Consider the following 13,420-nt stretch of genomic DNA (forward strand, 5'->3'; position numbering starts at 1 on the left):
TCTATTTTGACGATGAGGTAAAGCTTGTTGTTGTTGCACCCAGTAGTGGCATGGCTACAAGCTTCTTCAGAGTGGCAAAGGTCATTGGAGATTGTGAAACAGTCTTGCTCTTGCCTTGATATTTGTGATCTGTTGTGCGGCCATCTGGTGTAGAAATGCTCAAGTGGCTTATCCCAATGGTTTGGCTGGTCAGTAACAGGCAGAGGGGTATGGCAGACCTTGGCCAAGTGACCTTTCTTGCCACACTGATGACAGATGGTAGTTTTGAACTTGCAGGTTGCCCTGGGGTGGTTCCCACCACAACCACTGCATGGAGTCTGAGGGAATTTTTTTTGGTGTCCATTTTTCCCGGTTAATGTCCTGAGGCAGCTAAAATCACCATCATCATCAGATGTCTCATCCAGGTCGCTGTTATCTTCATGATGAACCGCTGCGGTTTGGCTGGCAGGAACAGCACCAAAATGGGACTTCAGTATTTCAGCTGTTGATTTATTAGACATCTCAGAGGCACGGGCTTCATCAAGTGCAGTCTGGAGATTGAGCTCGGTCCGTGCTAACAGGCAGCATTGCAACTGCAGGTCTTTCACACCACATACTAGCTGTTCTAGAAGGGAGTCATCCGGGTCATGAAAATCACAGTCTAGGGCGGCTGTCTGTAGGGAGGCCATATACTGATTAATGGGCTCTCCCTCCTTCTGTGTCCTTTGACGGAACGCGAACCATCAGGATATTCGTGATGGAACTTGGGCGTAATGGTTCCTCAGTTTCTCGAGCAGAACTTCCCAAGGCATGGTATGGATGGCTTGAGGGGCGACCAAAGTCCTGGTTGTTCCAAACATTTTGGGACCATATAAGTTTTAAAAGTGAGCTCTCTTCCAGCCACTTGACAGTTCTGTGAGATTGTTTGCCTGCAGGAAACACTCAAATCTTTCCAAATACACATTCCAGGTCTCGGTGGCTGGGCTAAAAGCCACAAATGGGGTCAGTGTAGCCATCCTGAAAAGGACAAGCCGCTGCGGAGATTGCCTCAGTGACTAGGCAGCGTTCAGCTCAACATGTCTTTGCTCAGCTCCATGACTCAGCCTGTCATTCGCCTCAGAACATCCCATCCTCGTTGCCAGTATTACATACTAAGCGTGGGTTGGCAATTGACTGAGGCAAGACGGTTGTTTAAATAAGACAACCCTTTATTGAATGAGCTAACAAGCTAACAAGTAGAACGAGGCAACTCCAGAAAGACCCCGCACTTTACTGTCTGACAGCTCTTTATATACTTCGCTGTCAGACGGCTAGCCAATGGTGAGGCTGCGTTCTCCCGCCTTGACACAGTCACAGTATAACCAATTAAAACACGCCTCTATGTCGGCACGCTCCATATTCGATGCAGTAGCCTCGAAGACACAACAGTAATACATAGATAATGAAGTACTGGGAAATACTTTATAGGCATTCTCAATCCATTCCCAATCTGGATTGCAAAATTCCAGATGACCTTTAGGGGTGGAGGTGGATTTCTACGTCTGTCTGCCTGTCTGCTTCCATCTATACTTTGGACCTTTGCAGCCTAATTATGGTATGCCAACCCTTTCATATGGGAGCAAACCCGATTGAATACAAGCTATTTTATCTTCAATTTTTCTATCCTGGTGCCCAATGGAGATTTTGGCTAGGGGGTGATCCAACCAGGACTGTGACAATTTTGAAAATGACTAGGAAGAAGTAGATCAGATTCTCGCAAGAACAAGCACAATTATTTTTTGGGGAAAAAAAGACATGATAATGATGGTTATTAAGGGAGCTGCTTTTCTTTTCAGGCTTGCATGGAAAGCTGTAAAAATCAGGCTACCTTAGAGAATACCATAGAGATGCTGTTGTTGTACAAGGCGGAAAGTGTTTGTTCTGGATGTATCCCACTACATTCAATATATCTGGACACCAAGTTAAAGAAGACTAGAAAAATGAACAAGGGATGTGATTGCGATGATTAAATTTGGGCTAGCTTTTAATTTGCAGCTATTTCTCCAAATACATAAAGAAATTATAGCCAAGTTTTAGAAAGTAACAGGAACTGTTTTCTGAAATCATTTTTCCAACTCCAGTGCCCAAACTACAGTTGGATTCCTGCTAAATTATTAAGCCTTTCAGTTCTCAGCCTATCTTACTTGGTCAACTTATTGAGAAGTAATCCTTACAAACACTGCTCAGAATTTCTCAAAGGGATAAAAATGTGACAGGAAAAAAATAACCCATTCAGCCTATTAACAAATTAGGAATACTCTTCAAATACAGTAATTCTTCAATAACTTAGAACGTAACTTTCCTATAGATGGAGCAAAGGGGCAGAAGATAGTTCTGTCTCTTCTCCGGTTCAGCTCCCTTCTTTTGATACAAATATTGTGCTGTTTAAGTCTCCCAGAAATTATGTGCTTAAAAAGAGCCTAAATTTACTTTGTTAAGTGTCTTTTACTATTATAGTTCCATGCAAAGAGTTACGGTAAACCACCTGGACACTAGGTGAGCTATACCATATATATATATATGTCGATTATACCCTTGCATTCCCCAGGACATGTGTATCTCCTGCATATGTCCACTTTCTCATCTTATCTTTTTATTGAGTTATTAAGCCAAAATCCATCGTTCTAATTATCAATGTTTAAACAAAGGGCCTATTCTCTCTACAGAGAGATAGATGAGGCACTGTTAGCTGAATCTCTCTAGTGGAAATATGTAAATTTCTAGTATGTTAGCACAGCAGGGAGACCGAAATGCAAACATAATCCTTAGAGACCTGCAGAGATAAGAATGCAGTTCTGCAGCCTAGCCATCCTGCAGTTGTGTTGCATTAGGTGCATAGTGCATATTAGAAGCATGGGATCTGCATCTATTCCCAGGCTTTACCCACCACTGCCCTCCTATCCCAATAGGAACCGCATTATTGCTGTACAGCAGTTATCAGTTGTTGTGGTGAATAGGAGATGGAAGAGTCTGTGTTGGTTTAAATTGTTTTCCATACAATCATCTCCAAATGCTACAGAACCTATATCAGATTCTTAAGTGCCAGCTGTGGTATCATGAACATGATGAAGAGCAGAAGCCCAAATCTCTGCCCCACCTGACTCCCTTCCTTTCAGTCTCTAGGCACCCATCTTTCTAAATCAACGGTAAAATGCCTTTGGCTCTGCATCTCTCCATCAATTCAGCCCCTCCCTCACCTTGTAATATCCCAGGTACTCTCAATCTTCCTCCAGTCCCTTCGCTAGTCTCCCCACCATCCTCAGGTCCTCCTCTAGTTGTTCAGCACCCCTACGCAGGTCAGAGAGCAAAGGATTCAGATGATGGGGCACTCCTGGGCTGGAATCTGAGAGAAAGGTGCAGAGAAGGACAGACCAGGAGGAAGACCATGCCACTTCTCCATAGGCTGGGTAGCCATTCATATACATTGCCTGGCTGTTGCCATGGCATCCTATTCTTCACAAGCCCTTCCCCCAACCCTACTCCATGAACTGCGCCACATCCCCACCAGCCACTGCAGCCCCCCCACCCCCGAGCCGCCTCCCCAGGGATCCTGAGCTGCCTGGCCAGGATTTGCAGGGAGGGGGAAATCACACCCCACCACCCTCACAGATACAAATAGCTTTAGAGTCTGTGAGTTTCAGGACAGAAAATCAAGGAGGATGCCGCAAGAGTAAGGAGAGGAAAATAATGAAAAAGAGATAGAGAGCAGGAGAAGGGGTGGGGAAGAAAGCGACAGGAGCAGCAAGGATGGAGGAACAGAAACAGAGGGGAGAATGGGGAGGGACTAGCAATAGATGGAGAAGAAGAGGGATGGAGGCCAACACTCCTTTTCCCCCTTGGTACTGTTTTTACCTTTTCGTGCGGCGAAACATGTTGCTGTCAAGGAAATCGGGCATAGAGAAATTGGAGAGCGCTGTCCACAAGGACTCAGACATCATCCCCCAGGGGGGCCATAGTGGTGAGTCTGGGAGGGCTGCCTACTGCAGAAGCTACTTCTCAGCCCCACTGGAGCAGGAGAGGAGGGGTGGGGGGGGAAAACCTTTCCTTTGGAAGAAGAAAGGAGATCTGCAATGGAGGGGGGAAGAGAGCAGCAGAGAAATAGAGGGAGTGAAGGGAGGGGCACAGAGAGAGGGCGAGGAGGGGGAGGCGTGAGGGGGCGGTGCTGTATGAGTGGTAATGTGTGCTAGAACACACACTGAAAGTGCCTGTGCTCTGCAAATGGGTGTGGATTGTGTACACACACGTTTGTTCGGTACAAAGACAAAGGTTTGGTTCATGCAGTATTCCTTCCAGTCAAAGACTGGAACCAAATAAGGACCCACTGCACGGAAATAACCTGATATTTTTCTACAAATAATACACTACTTCTTAGCTATATCTGTATATATCACTACCTGGAATGCAAAGTAGTCCGGAGCTAAAAAAAATCCATAGATTGCTTATGGGCATCCCTAAACATGCACAAGATGCCTGACTATATGTGATGCTGTAGGTGTTGTCGCCAAAAAACAAAATAAAGCAAGGAACTCTACCAAAATTGGAACACAATTGCCTATTTAATTTTAAACTGCTCAATCTGGGTTGAAGCTGATTCATCCAACCAACAGCAGCTGATCTGCAATTTAATGCTAAATCTGGGAAATGGGACACGTGTCACTAGATGGGGATTCTTTGGGTCAATTTAAGATGCTTACAGTATTTCCAACAAGGTTCCATTATTTGTTGAGTCAGTGGGACTCAATAAAATCATTTAGAGATGGATATTAATCTGATGCTTGCGATTAAGTCAATAACAACAACAACAATAATAATTTATTAAAAAACTATATGCTTCCTGACTCAAATGTTTTCTTTTATCTAAGAGAGTAGTAGAATGTAATCTAATGGTTAAAATGTTGAATTAGGATTAGGAAGATTTGGGGGTCAGTTTCATCTCATTCCTGCAAGTTCGCTGGATTCCTTGGGGTAATATCACTGTCCCACATTCCAACCTACTTTATAAAGGTCATGTTATAGGATGTGATGGATGTCACCTTGAGCACTTGGGGAAAAGATGGAAATTTATCTAACAATAACTCCAATAATAAATAAACCATATGATTTAGATATTCAGGTGGGCTGGGAACTTGGGCATAATCCTCCAAACAACAACAGGGCTCTTCGATAACACCTAGAGGGACTTGCCTGAAGGAGCCCTAAACAAAATTTCCACATAGATGGAAAGTTTACATGTAATGAAAACAACTAGAATAAACACCTTCTGTTTTGTACTTCCTCATCATAGTGAGGTTGGGGAACAGAGTGCATTAAATCAATAATTCCTGCTGGTCCATTCCCATAACTATAAGCACTACCATAACATTTTGATTTTGATGTATGAAATCTTCAAATCTAAAAACAAAATCTGTAAACTATCTGTGAACCATTCATCTTTGTATTACTCAAGAAGGCAATGAATAAAATCCATACACAGTGGTATACTGTATACCAGGCTCCAATAACATTCTCTTATCATTTTCTGTAGTTGACAGAAAGTGAAACATAGATAAATCTACAGAAAATCTTCTTAAGAGATATATGTAGAAATATACCTGAATGTAATAAATGCTAGAATATTTACCAAAGAAATATTGCTATGTACTACAGAGGAGGGTTCTAAATTTTTTTACTACCGGTTCTGTGGGTGTGGCTTATTTTGTGGGTGTGGCTTGGAGGTCATGTGACTAGGTTGGCGTGGCTAGCTGGTCAGAGTCATTTCTGGAAAGTCCTCGCACTTATGACCAGTCCTCGCACTTACGACCCGACTCATTTGTTTGCTTTTAACACTGATCAGCTGTAGGACGGTCCTTTGAAGCCCCGCGGCAACAGTTTAAACAGTTTTTTTACCTCTAGTCATCAGCTGGGACTCAGGAGGCAGCAATAGATTGGGGGTGGGACCAAATAAAAGGTAAGAATAACGTGGGGGGTGGGGGGGAGGGGGGGGAGAACCGGTTCGGTGATGTCATATCGTCACCGCTACCGGCTCGGCCGAACCAGACGGAACCGGGAGAAACCCACCACTGATGTACTACATTATTAAAAAACAGGTGTCCGCTATTAAGTATACGTGTCCAGCTAAACATTCTACTTTAACACATTATTTCTGCATGAATGAAAAAGGCTTTCTTAAAGGTATGATGACTTTTAAGGTTGGCTTAGTCTATTTTGCCTTTTCAAATATATGGACTGCCTAATGCCATTGCATCCTAAGCTTGTTGGAGAAATTTTTCCATTTTTGAAAAGGTGCTGTCTTGCCCTAAAAGTTAGAAGTACTTGTAAAGAAGTTGAAAGCTTGAATCAAAATCTCAGAAACATTAAAACCTTGCTCTTGACTTCTCCTGCCTATCATTGGTCATTTGTCCCTAATATTTCTGTTCTTCCTCTCTACTCTATTCAACGTCTTTGACTTCACTTCATTTTAAACCAGAACAGTGCTGGGAAATGCAGCAAAAACTTGCATTAAACACAGCAATGGTATTCATTTTGTGCAAACGGCATGTTGACATTATAATGCAAGTGAAATGCAAACAGTGTTTGGGAGTTGGAAGGGGAGGTAACTCATTTCTAACTTTTGTTAGCTCAGTTCTGGATCTGCAAAGGATTGCAATCAAAAGTTGGAGAACAGTTTTGTGTCTAATAAGAGCAAATTGCTCAGCACAATAAAAGTACTGGCTAATAATAATCAGCCACGATGAGTAGCTTTAGCGTGATGCATGGTGTCTTTACCTGAATAAGTCCAAGGACAATACTAGAATATATTGTTAAAAGATGTGGCTCCATCTGAATGTTTTGTCTCTACTGACAAGTTGGTGTTTCCATATATGTGTATGATTGAAAGTGAAAAGCTATACTTTGGAATTCTATACAATAATCCCCTATATATAAAATCAGTTGGTCTGCCCACTTTCTCTTGAACTGTTTTACCATTCTGTGTAAAAAACGATGCTACAAAAAGCTGGAGCAGAGAAAATGGTGATAGATCAATATGAAGCTAGGCTTTCATTTTATGAGGCAGCTACTCAAAATCCTCCAGAAATGAATTAAGAAGTATAGTCCCTCACCTTTTGGGGAAACCATAAATGTCCTTGTGATATCAATAGCCAATTCCTATCAATTGTACAATCAATGTATAATCAGTATAAATCATTTCAGATTTACTTGGATACATAGCAACTTATACAATGCAAAAAAATCCGTCCTTAACAGATATGGAAGCATCAGGTAAAGAATAGATGAGAGCATGCAAAAATAAGCAAGAATCTTAAATACACATTTCTTGTTTTCTCCATTTTATAAGTTGATTATTAGTAAGTACACTTTGAGGGAGTGTATTTCAAACACATCTGTCTAGAAACATGAAAAAACTAACAAATAACTTCTAATTTCACATAATTAAGTTTCCCTCTTGTGAAGACTTTTCTCATTTAATATCATATACATGTCTGTGTGTGTACATATATATGTGTGTGTGTGTATATGTGTGTGTGTGTGTGTGTGTATATATATATATATATATATATATATATACATACACACACACAAACATATGTGTATATATATATGTGTGTGTGTGTGTATATATATACACACACAAATATATATGTACATACACATACGTGTGTGTGTGTGTGTGTGTGTATTGTGTGTGCACAAGTTTTGGTGTATTCGGGTCTTTTCCCGTGTAAGATTGAGAGTATCTTGGCGACGTTTCGACGAGATTCCACTCGTCATCTTCAGGCTGGTGTCTTCGGCTTCGTGCTTGTGTGAGGAAAGCGTGATCGGAGCTGCCGTCTCTCTATAAATACTTGTGGGGAGGTGTGGGGTGCTGGCTTTGTTGCTGTGAGCGGGTTGGTTGCCTGTGTTGTTACATCTTGATGAGTTGATGTTTGCAGATTAGTCAGCTGTTTTGTAACATCCTGTGTGGGTGAGGTCCTTGATGTGTGTCCATTAGCCTTTTGTGTTTTAACGACCTGGGTAATGGGCTGTGTGTTAACATCCTGAGTTCTAGTATTGTGATATCCTGAGTTTTTTGATATCCAAAACAAATACAACCCCACTAAGCACATCCTAGATCTGACCAACCACTGCCTAACCAACGCATACTTCATCCACAATGGACAAAGGTATAAACAGATAGAAGGAGCACCTATGGGATCACCCCTCTCACCCGTCATTGCAAACCTATACATGGAACACTTTGAAACCAATGCTTTAGAAAAATCTGAATACAAACCCAAACTCTGGCTTAGATATGTAGATGACACTTTCATAATTTGGCCACATGGAAAGGAAAAACTGGACAACTTCCTCACACATCTCAACAGCCTACACCTCAAAATACAATTTACTATAGAAATAGAAGCTAATAACCAACTCCCCTTTCTGGACGTCCTAATCTACAAAAACCCCAACGGCTCCCTAGGACACACCATCTACCGGAAGAAAACACACACCAATCGCTACTTAAACGCACAATCATATCACCACCCTGCACAGATCAACTCCGTAGCCAAGACTCTCATCTCCAGAACCAAATGCCTAGCTGACAAAGACCACCTGAAAACTGAATTACACACTCTCACAAACGTATTAATCTCTAACGGATTCCAAAGAAACACAATTACCAACTTAATCCAAAGGGAGACATCCCCCAAGAACCAAGACACAGAACAGGACAACGGCATTGCCCTCCTCCCTTACATCAAAGCCACCACAGATAAAATCAGCAAAATTCTCCGCAAACACAATATCAAGATAGCCTTCTGCACTGACCAAAAAATAGCCAACATCTTAAGAAACCCCAAAGACAAGATCCAGCTAGAAAACCAAGGAGTCTATGAAATACCATGCAAAATCTGCCCAGCCACATACATTGGACAAACTAATAGGAGAATAAATGCACGCATTGCAGAACACAAGAACGCAATCAGAAAAGAAGAAAAAACTTCCTCCCTTTTCCAGCACCTTAAAACAACAGGACATGAAATTGAAGGAACCAAATTAATCTCCAAAACTGAACACTTCAACAAGAGAATAATCATGGAAGCCATCGAAATAGAGAAACACCCCCACAACATGAATAAATGCAACGATACCTCTGGATCGGACATCTGGAAACTAGCCCTAGTCAACAGACGAGTCTCAGCCATGAAGATTAACACCGGACCCAAGATAATACATGACACCACCACCAATCATCCTCACCAGATTCAAACCCAAACCCATCCCATAGACGAAATACAACCACCATCCAGAAGCCAAACCATGGCGGCATCACCAGCTGCTGCACCACCCCCCCCCCGGATCCCCACACAAAGCAAACTGACACACGCCATGAACACATGGCAAGACCTCAAATGCGGAGCCAAACCAAAGCCCGGGATGTGGCATCACAGCCATCTGCTCGGGACATTACATCAACTACCCAGCCCATTACCCAGGTCGTTAAAACACAAAAGACTAATGGGCACACATCAAGGACCTCACCCACACAGGATGTTACGGAACAGCCGACTAATCTGCAAACATCAATTCCATCAACTAATCAAGATGTAAGAACACAGACAACCAACCCACTCACAGCAACAAAGCCAGCACCCCACACCTCCCCACCAGTATTTATAGAGAGACGGCAGCTCCGATCACGCTTTGCTTGCACAGGCACGAAGCTGAAAGTACCAGCCTGAAGTTGACGAGTGGGACCTCCTCGAAACATCGCCAAGATACTCTCAATCTTACACAGGAAAAGACCCGAATACGCCAAGACTTGCATAATACACATACACACACACACACACACACACACACACACACACACACACACATATATATAATTATTACCTCCAGAATTCCCAGCTAGCATGGCTTTCTTCAGTTTTGAAAGCTACAGTTCAAACACACCTGTGAGCTTCCAGGTTCTGATGAATCTTTGCTAAATAATCGATATGGACCAGGAATTTCAGAGTAGCTTCATTTTATATATGCATCTCTATTTATTTCTCCACACATGGAGGAAATGCAACAGTAATAATCTAAAAACGAAAGTGTAAACAATATTAAGGGATCATACAAATTCTTTTGAAAGTTTATTACACATTAATTCCAACATTAGATACAACATATTAGTTTTAATTGAAACAGTTTATTCAGGAAGATAAGTGTACTTCAGAATATTTGACCACAGAAGTAAAAAGGATATATATTCCACAATTCCCAAACTACAATATTCAGTAAAGAAGTGAAACAGACAGAATTTTTTAACAGTGGTATAATCATCAGCCATTAGATTATTCCTTCAGAAATTGCTGCATACTGCTTACCATTTAAGCACAGATTTAGCAACTGCTGAGAAAACTTTGTTCTTAACGAATACAAACACAGTTGCTGATAAAATGGTAAAAAAATACCTGTATTTTTATTATTATTTTTTATTATTGCCTACACAGGCTACTTTGAAGAGTGAAGACAAATGTCTTAGCCTTAGACACAATATTATTCCATGGGTGGATTTCCAAGAAACTTAACTGCTATGCAGGAAAAAATATACTAAATAGATTCTGGATATGTCCTAAGTTGCAATTAACCAAGGTACTATCATTTCTCGACAATTACAAATGTTTCCACTATGTTGCCTCATTCCAGTCCATGAGTGACGCAGATTTAACTCAACTGGGGTTAAAATAGCCTTTCTTTTGGACGTGTGTGTTTCCTACCAGTGCTAGACGCTTCTGCTGCTGTTTTGCTATTTGCTTCCTAAAGAGCTGGATTTAGCAAGATGTAAAATTTTAAGAACGTTATTTGGTCTATAATGCGAACCTTTAGTAATGTTAGTTGGTCTGTAAAGTTGTAGAGCCTGAACTAGCCTAATAGGAAAATAGTGTAACAGTGTGAAAAAGTGTAATAGTGAAATGTCAGGACCAATACACACTCCTTTTTGTCTCTACAATAGAACATTTAGAAGTCTGCATGTCAACAATTGGTGACTACAAAAAAAAAGGGAGGAATCCTAAATAGCAATAGCACTTATATACCGCTTCACAGTGCTTTACAGCCCTCTCTAAGCAGTTTACAGAGTCAGTATATTGCCCCCAACAATCTGGGTCCTCATTTTACTGACCTCGGAAGGATGGAAGGCTGAGTCAACCTTGAGCCTGGTGAGATTTGAACGGCCAAATTGCAGTCAGCCAACAGTCAGCAGAATTAGTCTATTAGTACTGCACTCTAACCACTGCGCCACTGCAGCTCATAAATAAAAGTACTGTCTTCCCATTATTATGTTCATGATGCTTGTGTGTGCCAGCATGGAGTCTAAGGCTCCAATAGAACAGAATATGTGTAAATTAGGGTTGAACTGTGGGGTCCTTGGTGCTCTCTGAGCTTTGTGAGGGGTTTTGCAGATGTTTCACTACTCAACTAGATAACATAGTCAGTGCTAGCTAGTCTTAGGCTCTTCTGCACTGCAGCCTTAAGTTGCTTGACTTCCATGCACAGGTGGATGGAAAGAAAGCTGGCTTAAAACATTTCTTTCCAGACTTTCTCAACTTTGGCCACAGCAGATGTGCTCACCATGGCCTCTGGTTGGAGAATTCTTTATCCTCCCACGGGTGCTGCTTTCCTTTCTGTGAGTGGGTCTTTATGGATACGTGGTCTCCACTGTTAGACTGAGAAGGTTATTGGAGTCTTAGTGGACAACCAGCTAAATATGAGCCAGCAGTGTGCAGCGGCAGCCAAAAAAGTCAGTGCAATCCTAAACTGCATTAACAGAAGGATACAATCAAGATCAAGTGAGGTACTAATACCACTCTATAAAGCCTTAGTAAGACCACACCTAGAGTACTGCATCCAGTTTTGGTCACCACACTATAAAAAAGATGTTGAGACTCTAGAAAAAGTTCAGAAAAGAGCAACCAGGATGATTAGGGGACTGGAGACTAAAACATATGAAGAACGATTACAGGAACTGAGCATGGCTAGTCTAATGAAGAGAAGGACCAGGGGCTGCCACAGAGAGTAAGGGGTCAAGTTATTTTCCAAGGCACCTGAAGGCCAGACAAGGAATAATGGATGGAAACTGACTAAGGAGAAATTCAACCTAGAAATAAGGATAAATTTTCTGACAGTGAGAGCAATCAACCAATGGAACAGAAGTTGCCTTCAGAAGTTGTGGGAGCTTCATCACTGGAGGCTTTCAGGAGGAGATTGGACTGCCATTTGTTGGAAGTGGTGTAGGGTCTCCTGCTTGGGCGGGGAGTTGGATTAGAGGACCTATAAGGTTCCTTCCAACTCTGTTAATCTAATCTAATCTAAACATTATTCTTTTCCAGACTTTTTGTACGAGCCTTCCAATAAACTTGTAAGTGTTTCACTAATCCACAGGTGATATCAATAAAACAAAGCCAAACCAGAGATTCATCAGTCGCGATCCCTTCAGAAGTGGGCAGGCAGCCCAGCAACCTAGGACAAAATTACTGTGACGGGTAACCAGAGAGGCAGAAGCATTCCTGCCACAATGCACTCAGCCTATTTATTTATTTATTGGATGTGTACAGCTCCCCATCTCACACACGAGATTTTCTTAAAGCACAGGAGGAAAACCGCTCAGCACTACTTATACTGGCACAAATCGTAAAACATTATTTTTATTGCACAGAAGGAAAAGACAGATGGAGGTGGTCCTCCCATTAGCTTAAGGACACACAGAGGGCAACATCATGCCTTCCTGCTCCCAAGAAGCAATTAGTGGCCATACCTGGCTGTGCCAATCAACCTTAAGAGCAATGGCAGACAGAATTCTGCTTTCAGACTTACCCCTTCCTGCCATAGTGTCCTTACTGGTGGGTGCTGTTCCTGCCAGCAAGTAATAGCTTGAAAAGAATGAGCAGCAAAGCCAGAAGACTCAACCAATGTCTTTGGCTATCATATGCTGCACATACATCCATGGAATAGCATCATTCAGCAATGACTCACAAGAGGTACCAAAGAGGCAGGGTAGCATTTCAATGTACTGCTCTGTACCTTCAAAAGTAGATGAATAATTCAGTAAAGAGATAAGACCCCTTGTCCCCAATGTGGAGTAACTATTCAACCTAAGTTTAATAAAAGTAGGACAGAGGCAGGCTGGAAGGAAAATTAAAAGAATAACCAATAATAACAGCAAAAATACTGAATGTTGGTTGTAGGGGCATTTAAGGATAACATTAGAATGGCTCCTCTGTTGCATCTGTTAAAATTCTCCTCCTTTAGTTATTCTCAGTGCTTAAAAGTTCCACATTGTATTCTTTATCAAGCCAACCGTAGACAATTGTGCTCAACTTATGCTTTCCAGATATATTGGGACTGCCACTCTCACAATCCTCAGGCAAGA

The 13,420-nt window shown here is 41.8% G+C and overlaps 1 protein-coding gene across 5 annotated transcripts in view; it reads right to left on the minus strand.

Annotated features, from left to right (window-relative positions):
• MAST1 (microtubule associated serine/threonine kinase 1) overlaps window positions 1–13,420 on the minus strand; it is an 83,972-nt gene that overhangs the window by 50,768 nt on the left and 19,784 nt on the right. For 3 of the 5 annotated variants that reach the window (XM_087886539.1, XM_060683444.2, XM_060683442.2), the window contains exon 1: window positions 3,871–4,038. The exons of 1 other annotated variant lie outside the window; for it this stretch is intronic. In XM_087886539.1, the coding sequence (XP_087742665.1) occupies window positions 3,871–3,956 (86 nt within the window). In that variant the 5' untranslated portion in view covers window positions 3,957–4,038. Of the gene's footprint in view, window positions 1–3,870; window positions 4,088–13,420 lie in introns of those variants that run through there. One more of the 5 variants, XM_060683441.2, reaches the window with a different exon arrangement.

This window comes from Pantherophis guttatus, chromosome 2 (assembly GCF_059756535.1).
Source record: "Pantherophis guttatus breed Tessera chromosome 2, ASM5975653v1, whole genome shotgun sequence".
NCBI classification, from domain to species: Eukaryota; Metazoa; Chordata; class Lepidosauria; order Squamata; family Colubridae; genus Pantherophis; species Pantherophis guttatus.